At 37.9% G+C, this 10,704-nt stretch overlaps 2 protein-coding genes across 3 annotated transcripts; one reads left to right on the top strand and one right to left on the bottom strand.

Moving 5' to 3' along the window:
- Positions 1–189: 189 nt before the first annotated feature.
- On the top strand, positions 190–2,223 carry LOC110818574 (peroxidase 16-like). Its single transcript, XM_022047490.2, has 4 exons — positions 190–935; positions 1,089–1,286; positions 1,416–1,581; positions 1,698–2,223. Exons 1-4 carry the CDS (start codon positions 735–737, stop codon positions 2,102–2,104), a joined length of 972 nt encoding a protein of 323 aa, XP_021903182.1. The 5' UTR covers positions 190–734; the 3' UTR covers positions 2,105–2,223.
- A 17-nt stretch (positions 2,224–2,240) lies between these two features.
- HA5 (plasma membrane H+-ATPase) lies at positions 2,241–10,106 on the bottom strand. 2 transcript variants are annotated; one of them, XM_088208662.1, is made up of 17 exons: positions 9,939–10,106; positions 9,629–9,714; positions 7,041–7,160; positions 6,708–6,944; positions 5,822–6,583; positions 5,591–5,713; positions 5,398–5,505; positions 5,172–5,316; positions 4,923–5,087; positions 4,037–4,275; positions 3,897–3,929; positions 3,724–3,805; positions 3,475–3,635; positions 3,214–3,387; positions 2,909–3,091; positions 2,625–2,806; positions 2,241–2,535 (listed from the first exon to the last, which is right to left on the bottom strand). In XM_088208662.1, exons 2-17 carry the CDS (start codon positions 9,683–9,685, stop codon positions 2,439–2,441), a joined length of 2,868 nt encoding a protein of 955 aa, XP_088064788.1. In that variant the 5' UTR covers positions 9,686–9,714; positions 9,939–10,106; the 3' UTR covers positions 2,241–2,438. The 2 variants fall into 2 exon arrangements, with proteins under 2 accessions (XP_088064788.1, XP_021903181.2); XM_022047489.2 differs by having other exon boundaries at positions 5,401–5,505.
- Between the last annotated feature and the right edge of the window lie 598 nt (positions 10,107–10,704).

The following is a 10,704-nucleotide window of genomic DNA, read 5'->3' as shown; positions in this document are numbered from 1 at the left end:
AATCTTTAGTTTGTTCTTTGGCTGAAGTTTTAGAACTGTGAAATATACTTGCGACTAAATAATCCATGAAAGCTTTGCCTTCTGGTTTTCTGAGTGACTTGGCAGTAAGAAAGCGTGAAACTTATAACCTTTATATTTAATCAGCAGCAGTGGATTTTGACATGCATGCGCATTCTTGAAAGCAAGTAGAAATAGTGTGGCATGTGCCTGCCACTTCAAAACAGGTACTGAAATTGCAGAAATTGAAAAATTGAAACGTGGATGCCAATTTCTTGTGTTTTTCTGTTCAAACAGTTGTTTTCACTCTCTTCTATACCTACATATACCCGAATGGAGAAAAAATTCTGACTGCTACATTTTTGTAGTTATATTTCAGACACATAAGACAAGAAAGAGAAAAAGAAAAAGAAAAATGCGCAACTGCTACCACATTGTGATTTATAAGAGGTCGTTTACTCTGATTCTAATGACAAACAGAAGTTTCAGTTCGATTCTGGACAAGCCAGAGTGTCTTTGTCAGAGCTTACTTTTCAAACCTAATCAACCTTTTCTCCTTACCTAATGCTTTTGTGTTCTTATATCTTGTTTCTTTGTTCTCCTCTCAGTCTTTTCATTCCGTTCAAGAATCTTGTAAGAAAATGACAAGAACTATGGCGTTTGGGTTCTGAATTATATATGGCCGCAATTCACTACTACCAGCTGAAGCAAGCAATATTCTCTTGACATACAAAACCATGTTTCCTCGTACTTTGCTCTTGCTACTCTCACTTATTCTTTTTAAAACAACTCATGCCCAGCTTCACTTGGACTACTACAGAAACTCATGCCCAGATGTGGAATCCATTGTTCGATCTGCGGTCCAAGAGAAGTTTCAGCAAACATTTGTTACAGCACCAGCCACTCTCAGGCTCTTCTTCCATGATTGCCTCGTTCGGGTTTGTTGCCTTTTTTCATTGAAACTAACAGTGGCTTTTACTTCCGTTAATCAAGTTTGCAATGTAAATAATGAAGTTAACCTTTTGTATGTATATGTGTGTATGTAATAATGAAGTTATCTTTTGTGTGGGTATGTGTATATGTGTGTATAGGGGTGTGATGCTTCTGTGCTACTAGCTTCACGGAATAACAGGGCGGAGAAAGATAATCCAGAGAATCTCTCGCTAGCTGGGGATGGGTTTGATACAGTGATCAAAGCTAAAGCTGCTGTTGATAACGTGCAGGAGTGCAGAAACAAAGTTTCTTGTGCTGATATTTTGGTTATGGCCACAAGGGATGTGATTGCATTGGTAAAACAAGCATTTCTATTATAACATTTTCAATAAGGGGCAACTTTTTATCATTCAAAGACATTAACTTTTTAGCAAAAGTGAACGTTTTTTAATTGGTTAGTGATCGAGAAGTGTTCTGTGATGCAGACAGGAGGACCATCTTACGCAGTAGAATTGGGAAGACTTGATGGGAGGGTCTCTACAAAAGCAAGCGTCAGGCACCAAATCCCACATCCTGATTTCAAATTGGAAAAACTCGAAGCCATGTTTGCCACTCACGGACTCACTTTAGTAGATCTCATTGCACTTTCAGGTAATGACAATTTTCTCAAAAGGTTGTAGAAGGAAATCGATATAATGGTATGGTAATAAGTTTTCATGGAGATTCTTGTCATTTTGGAGGAGAGTAATAAAGCGTGTAAAATACAGGAGCACATACAATTGGTTTCTCACATTGCAGCCGCTTCTCCAAGAGACTTTATAACTTCAAGAGCAAAACCAGGATTGATCCCACTCTGAATCCAGCATATGCAAGGGAGCTTCGAGGTATGTGCCCAGAAGAAGTAGACTCAAGAATTGCCATAAGCATGGATCAAACTACACCTCAGACATTTGATAACGTATACTACAAGAATCTCGAACGAGGAAGGGGACTGTTCACATCTGATCAAACACTGTTTACTCATAAAAGATCAAGAGATATTGTTCGCTTATTCGCATTCAATTCCACAGCATTTGAAATTGCTTTTGTTGATGCCATTACAAAGCTAGGACGTATAGGGGTCAAGACCGGAAATCAGGGAGAAATTAGGGGTGATTGCACCATTGTGAACTAGTTGAAATATGTCATTGTTTAAATGGCCATTGCTTGAACTAGGAAAGTTCAATTATTTAGTCAGACCAAGGAATAAGAAATGGAAAAGATACAAAGTAGAAAAGCAAAAAAAAAAAGAAATTTTGTAGGCGAATTCGTGTATGAAGAAAAATGATTTACTTCATCTGACAATTCAGATAAAAACAACCGTCTATGAATTACCAACCTAACCTAGAGATATTAATGTACTGTAATGTTCTACATCTTTTTGGATATTGTTCGTCGTCATATTTTTTGAGGTTTCCAACAAAAGAAAACATCACGTTGGCTGCTGCAAACCCAATTGGTGTTGCTCCTCAAACTGTGTAATGCTGCTGAATGGTATCAATGTCTAGTCCCTTCAGCTTCACCACCGATTCAACGTGACCCTTGAGAGTATGAAGCTCTCTCAGCCTGGATAAGAATACACTATATATTTAGTATCTCAATGAATTCCTCGAAGAGTAGTTAAAGAACCTCTATAGTTCATAAATGGCACTCACCTTGCGACCTCAGCTCGGCGCTTGGCTTGCTCGGCAATCTCTGAAAGCTCCCTGTAGCTACTCTTTTCATTGAAAAGACTGGAACTTTCAGGTGGTTGAAGGCCGTGCAGGGTTCTCTGTGCAGCAGCCCACTGTGCTTCTCTCTCTTCTTTCCCATAGTCTTTCTTTGTAGTAAAGGCAGTCTGTTACAAGAAGAAAACAAGGGGAATTGTTACTGAACAACAAAATCTCAACAGTCACTAAATCAAAATCCACATTGGATAATGTGAGATGCAAAAGGAGACCTTGTTCTCTAGCAGATTATCCCAGGCCTTCCCACTCAGAGCATAGCGGATTGCAAATTTGAGCAAGTCAAGTGGAATGTATGTTACCACACTATAAAGCCAGATTACTCCAGCCCATCCCCACCCGCAACCCTCTATATGAGCAAAACCCCAGTTTGCATAAACTGCAATGAACGTGGCCGCCTGTTCGAGTTCAAGCCATTTAAAAATTGTTAGAATACGAGTAATAAACCTTTTAATTTCAGACACAACAAACAAACGCCTATCCTAAAGGAGTAGTTTCACATAAGGACTTTATATCATACCAGCTGAGCGACTACGAAAGCTGTGACTAAAAGAAGTCCAGGGCGCTCAACGAAGGACCAACTGCGAGACCTTGTAACGAAAATAAGGGCCTGGCTCACTATACTGACTTGAAGGTATAGGGCTGCCATCATTTGCTCAGGACGGTGACCAATCGGTCTTACGCCAAACTTGTCCTGCATTACAAAAAAGATTGTTTAGATAAAAACTAAAAAAGGCAATGTAATAAGAGAAGAAAAAAAGAAGAAGAATCTATCCCTTACCGAGAAGAAGCTAGTGTCCCTCATTGCCCAAAAGAAGATGATTGTCATTAGAGCCAAGTAACCTCCAAGCACGATACCAGTGGAGAAAATTTCTTTTAGTTTCCAGCTGTCAGGCTGTGGAGATGGTTTCACTCGGTCCTTCGATATTGTCATGATTGTTCCTAAAGGAAAAGAAATGGATTTAAATTATAAAACTAATTTAAAGACCCTAAAAAAACAAGAATGTTTAAAAGAAAGAAGTGACCTCACCATCGTTTAGGATTGCAATGATTAGAACCATGAAGGGAGCAAAGTCAAACTTCCATATGAGAGCGATAAACATGAAGCCAAACTGCAAGTTGCAAATGATTTAAGTGGGATTACCCTAAGCCAAACTGCAAGTTGAAAAGCGCTTTGTCTGAAGATATTTTAGAAACACTTACCACAATACGAATGGTAATTGAAACCGCATATATCTGCAACAGGGAACGGTAGGAAAAGAGTGAGTGTTAGAACATAAGAAGTCGAACCATGAAATTAGATCTGAGCGGGTTGCGATAAATTAGTCTAAACTTGTACTCACAGTGTAATTCTTCATTCTTTGGAAAATGGCCCTGCTGGTCAGCACTGCACTTATGATTACGCTCAAACCAGGCTCAGTAAGGACAATGTCAGAAGCACTTCTGGCAGCATCCGTAGCATCAGCAACTGCGATTCCAATGTCTGCCTTCTTCAAAGCAGGCGCATCATTCACACCATCTCCGGTCATGCCACAAATGTGTTTCCTTTGCTGCAACTTATTAACAATCTCATATTTGTGTTCTATCATGTGCATAAAAAGAAAAAGAAGTTAGAGAACTGACGGTGAAAATAAAATATACAAGAAAATCAGTAATAAAGTGAAAAAAAAAATGAAAAAAACACAGGAGAAGGTAATTTTCTATCAGGTAACCTCTTTTGAAACTAAATAAATAACCTGAAAAAGAAAATAGCCAGTGATGTTGTGGATGACATAATGACAATTTCATAACGTCTAAGATGCAAAAAAAATGTAAAGCACGGAGATGGAAGTGTAGACACGGAGATCTTTAAAAACTTTATTAGTCGATCGAAATTTTTCATTAAATTCAGTTGGTTCCACTATATCTGTCGTAAGACGATGCATGATAGTGAAGATATAGGCAAATTTCAATGGCAAGTAACTGGAAGGAAATGGATGGTTTGTTAAAAAGGTTTTTTTGGCTGACAGCTTAAGCTGTAATCTTTTATCCGTACTCTGGTCTTTACTCATAAGGGTTGAAGTGTTGTGTGAAGCTTGCTCTAATGAACAAGCCATTTGAGGAATGTTTATGTTGTGTCAAGGTTACTTACGGTAAGTTTCTATTTCTTGTTAGTAATAGCTGTCATGAACAAATATTCGTCTAAGCATGAATTTAAGGTTTTAAATGAAAATGCAGATTAATTTTTACCTGGGAAGACTCCTGCAAATCCATCAGCCTTCTCAATCAATTCATCCACGGGAAGGGCTGCCATGGAAGCATCTTTGTCATTGCCAAGCAGAGATGAAGAGGGATACATGTTTGTTCCCATTCCAAGCCTCCGCCCAGTTTCCTTGGCAATGGCAAGCTGATCCCCTAGATATCAGAGAATACCAAATTGTGTAATGAAGCAGTGATCAAGGAATTCATAAAATCTGGGAATGGATTTAAAGGTCTTACCAGTAATCATCTTAACATTCACGCCAAGGTTTAAAGCTCTTCTGATGGTTTCAGCACTATCATGCCTAGGAGGATCAAAAAGAGGTAACAAACCAACAAATTGCCAGGGTGCTCCAGGACTCTCTTTGGTTTTCTCCGGTACTTCCTGCAGTAACATAGTATTAAGGAAATCATAAAAGAATGTCTAGTTAACTACTAAAATGAAGCTCCAGAAGACTAAATTTACCACCTGTCTTGCAACAGCTAAAGATCGTAGCCCACGTTCAGCAAACTTGTCAATCACTGAATGAACCTTTCTCTTAACATCCTCCTTGCAGTTGCAAAGAGCAATTATCTATTACAGGGAAACAAACACACACATATATCAAATTCCAGATAAGAAGCATGGAGGAGCACAAAAAAAAAAAAATTATTAATACCTGCTCGGGTGCACCTTTGCTGGCACGATGCCAATTTCCATCATAGTCAATGTAGGTCAAAGCAGTTCTCTTGTCAACGGGGTTAAAAGGAAGGAAATGGACCTCTCTAATACCAGCCCGTGCCTGTGCAGTATATAAAAATGAAAATAACAAAAAAAAACTCCATAATTGTTAAATCCTTGGATAAAAATCAACTTCTAAGGAGAATAAAACTGAACTACAAAACAATACCTCCTTTGGATCCGCAAGCATCCCTACAATAGCAGCATCAATAGCATCTTGATTTTCAGTCCTTGAAGCCCTTGCTGCTAGGAGGATAACATACTCTTTCTCGACCCCCTTTGCAAAAACTTCTATTAGGTTTCTGTCGACAGTTAGCTTGTTCAGTGTTAGAGTTCCTGTCTTGTCGCTGCAAAGAACATCCATCCCTGCCATTTCCTCAATGGCAGTCATTCTCTTGGTGATAGCACCTTGCTGAGAAAGTCTGTGGGAACCGATGGCCATAGTGACAGACAAGACAGTGGGCATGGCAATTGGAATACCTCCAATCAAGAGAACCAGAAGATTGTCAATCCCATCCCTATATGCACGATGCTGAATGGGATACATTACAATTATCTCGATGACTATACCAACGGCAATAGAACAAATGCAGAAATTTCCTATGGCTGTAAGAACCTTCTGGAAGTGCCCAACTTGATTGGTGCTATCCACCAGATGAGCAGCCTTACCAAAAAAGGTATGAACACCGGTGGCAATTACAACTGCCTCTATCTCACCCTGCTTACATGTTGAGCCAGAGAATATTTCATCCCCTGGGTTCTTAGTAACTGGTAAGGACTCTCCGGTTAGGGCAGACTGATCAATCTTCAAAGGATCACCCTCAAGAAGACGGGCATCAGCAGGAATGATATCACCCAGTTTAACGCTTATTATGTCCCCTGGAACCAAAATTGCAGCATCTTGCTCACTCCATCGACCATCTCTGAGAACCTACATATACCATAAACGAAAGGGGAAAGAAATTTAATTTAAAACCAAGTTAGAAAGGAAGGGAAAAAAAGAGAAAAAAAATAAAAGATAAGCAGATAAAAGTTAGTTAATGTGCAATTTTCACCTTTGTCTTAGGAGCAAGACCAGCCATGAGAGCTGCAGCAGCATTCCCAGCATTGTTTTCCTCGATAAAACTGATTGTAGAGTTGATAACCAACAAGCAAATGATGCCAACGAAGTCCTGCCAATCTGGAGGCCTTCCGTCGCCATTTGCCAATGCTATAGCCATTATAGCAGCCATCTCCATGACCCATGACAATGGGTTCCACATAAAGCCCAAAAACTTCAGAATTTTGCTTTCCTGTTTACAAAATATCCATCAAGCATATGTTATAACGATGATCAGGAAGAGAATGTGGCTGCTAAATTCATGGTTAATAGTTTTTCAGAGTTGGACCTTTTTCTCCTCTAGTTTGTTGGGTCCGAAAACTTGAAGCCTGTTGGCTCCTTCCTCGGAAGTTAGACCTTCTCTTGAACATTTCAGTTGCTCGAATACCTCCTCAATAGGAACCCGCTCCTGCAGAAAAACTCCAGGATAGAGTCAGAAAGCATAAAGCCTTTAAAGATTAATAGTCATCAACTAAAAATAATAAAACGGGTTAATTCTTCATGTCTGGAAGAATTTTTTTTGGGTTATCTGCTATAAATCAATTGAAACTTCATTGATCCTGATTAGGAAAAAAAAACTTGAAACACAATTCCGCTAATATGACGTTTTAAACATCATTCTCGTGAGTACTACAATCACTTTGCTAGTTTCATGTTACAAAAGAAAATTAAAATGCCTACACTTCCTTTTCTTCGAACACAACTAAAATTGTCAACTCTATTTGGAGCTTGTTAATACTAGAGCCCCACAATTTGACAGTGAATTCCAACGGTAACTGTAAGGCTTTTCCACAGTCACGAGAAGATTTACAAAAGGACAACTAAGGGAAGCGTCATTAAGAGACAGCCCGCAAGTCAAACATGGGAACTCCATCTCTGACTTCTACTCACCAGAAAATGTTAGATTAAATATTTGGTCAGGAAAAAGTCAAAAGACTGTTTTCAATGTGACCTCCCTTGCACGGGACTCCCCACAGGTGATTTAATCAGTAAAAACATTTATGCTGCCACTAGATTATGATACAATTTTATAGTGATTAATAATAATAGGTAACTAAACTACTACAAAATATTTAAAGACAATATTTTAAAATTCTGAATAACAAACAGGAAATTTCCAACATATATCCGAGCACCGCATATCCCAGCCTTCAATTACCGCCTGACCGGTAACGAGCGGCTATTCCACGGGTGCGCCTTTATATAATAGGTTTTTTTTTTTAAAAAATAACGTTCTACGACAAGCCACGTACAATTTAAAATTTGAATTTACATCTTTATAAAAAGAGTAGAAATACTAATAATTTGATTAAGATAAAATTTATTGTTTTATATCCTGGTTTTAATTCTTATGATGGCTTAGACGATTTTTTTCTATAGAATTTATTATTACTTATATTAATATTAACCACATCTTGGATGAAAAATTAAACAACGAATAGGTTCCCAAAAGTAAAACAAATAGAATGGAAATCCATCCCCCTAACCAACAACTATAAGTTTCTCAAAAAAAATTTACCTTTAAAATTCACCCTATATGTACCTTAGAAAGTTAAGTAGGTACAGGCTCAACAAGAAAAAGGTAAGTAGGTGAGGGAGTGATTAGCTTAAATTCTTCCTGTTTATACACATGAAATAGAAATTACTTTTGTACACCACGGAGGTACTCCTCTCCCTACACTGAACGAACCGGTAGAGGGAAATAGGAAAAAGAAGCGAACGTCGCAGCAACACTAACAAAAATATCAAATCAGCAACTGATCCTTTTAATCCAGTTAACGTGCCCAAAGAAAGAAGGGGAATAAGAAATCAAGAATATATGCCGAGAGGAAATTTAATTTGTGGATTTAAAAACATATATTCCCGGATTGACACGCGCTTCTTTGCAGCGCGTGCATAGCAAAGGAGAGAAGGGTTGGGCTGGGGGGCGTGGGCGTGGGATGTCATGTCCATAAAGCTCCTGTCAGTTGATGGTAAATTGGTCTGTTACGATTCTCGGCATCTGATTCGCCCGTCACCCACGTTGTTTTGATGTTGCGTGGCATTATCAGCCCCACAGTTTCTTTTACTCTTTACAAATCCCTTCAAACGGAGGAAGAAGAAGAAGAAGAAGAAGAAGAAGAAGAAAGCTCTATATATGTATATACCCGTGGATTATGATTTTGTTTAAATAAAACTGTTATAGAAAGCAAATACTTTTAATCTACTGCGTATTAAGAAAAGATGCGTAATAATTGGATATAATTTTTTTTACCGAAAGAAAAATCAAACCTGGGCCCACTGTTTGAGTTTTTTTTTTTTTTTTTTTTTGTTTATTTGCTGGATCGTCGGCGAAATCACAAGACGTAAAGAATACTCGACCAGAAAGATTTGAGTAGATACGTATAAAAGAGAAGAAGGTTGAGATTTAGGTCAATCAACTCACAACTGATAGGGGGAAAAAGTAAAAGAGAAAAAAAGTTATTAATTAAGGCGTTACATTAGTAGATTACTTTACTTATAAAGTCGAAAAGGAACGAAGAGCTTTCTGTTTTCGCAGTGGCCAGTTTAAACAGAAAAAGTTTGAAACAAAACCCGATTTCTGTTTGTTTGAGGAGAAAACGTACGGAAAACCAAAAAGAAAAACCAGGGGAGGACTGTAAAGTTACAGGAGAAAAAACGAAAAACAAACTTTCTTCTCGCAGAATCTACTTCGCATTATCCTCTCCTATGCCTCTCGTATTCTCAGTAACCAAACAGCAAGTACACGTATATATATATATATATATATGTGATGCATCACAGACGCAACCTAAATTCAAAACCACGAAAACAAAAAGCGAAAAACGAAAGGGAAATACACAGAGAGATGATGAGGGGGAGATATATTTATATTACCAGATCAACGGATTCGTTTTTTATCTCCTCGAGACTGATAGCCTTATCGCCGCCCATGGTGGAAGCTCAGCAGAGGACAGAGAAAGCTATAGAGAAGATGACGAAAAAGAGCGATTAGCAGCCACAAGCTTTAGATAAGCAAAAAAAATACAGAAGAAATCCGATCCGAAACGAATACCGATTTCATGAGTCCTTTTAAAAAATTAGAAAAAGAAAAAAGAAAAATCGAACAATTTGAAGAGGAAATGATGCGATATAGGAAGAAAATTCTCGTGGAGAACGATAGTTTGAACGAATGTGAATCGACTACCTTAAGAGAAAAGTTCAGTAGTCACCCCTTGCTTCTTCTCCCAGTTTTCTCTGCGTTTATATGAATGGAGTAGAGAGACGAAGAGGCATATACATATATAGATGTAAGGACTCTGCAACCTACAGCTTCAATTTGGTTTAGGACAGAGGATGGAGGATTGCTTTGCCTGGTGTCTCCAATTTATATCTCCACTCTCTTCCTTTTATGTGGGGCCCGTCCAGGCGTCCACTGAACTGTCCTTTTACTTTTATACCCTCTTCCAGTTCTCTACTCTTTCACATGCCTCGCCTTCACTTTTGACCGGAGACCTGCCCATCCCGTCACACCAAGGCTTGGTAAATGACGTCAATTTTACTATGATTGATTTTATTTTATATTACGACCCTCATCAATCTAATTATCTAAATACAATGGATTTTCAACCTTCACTTTTGACCGGAGACCTGCCCATCCCGTCACACCAAGGCTTGGTAAATGACGTCAATTTTACTATGATTGATTTTATTTTATATTACGATCCTCATTAATGTAATTATCTAAATACAATGGATTTTCAACCAAATAAATAAAAATAATAATATTGATTTCAAATAGTTTGAAAAATCTCACTTTGATATTTACTAAATAAATTAGGATTTTTCTATTTCCAAACACTGAGCAAATTATATTTTTTATAATTAAATTATAAAAATCTAATTCAAGAAATTTCCTCTATTTGCACTAATTTTATATACATTTGAAAGTAATTAAAATTTTATTACCACGA

Source organism: Carica papaya, chromosome 7 (assembly GCF_054855325.1).
Source record: "Carica papaya isolate Zhongbai chromosome 7, ASM5485532v1, whole genome shotgun sequence".
In the NCBI taxonomy this organism is placed as follows: domain Eukaryota; kingdom Viridiplantae; phylum Streptophyta; class Magnoliopsida; order Brassicales; family Caricaceae; genus Carica; species Carica papaya.
The sequence above is the reverse complement of the archived record's forward strand: the minus strand, read 5'-3'. Positions and strand labels throughout refer to the sequence as shown.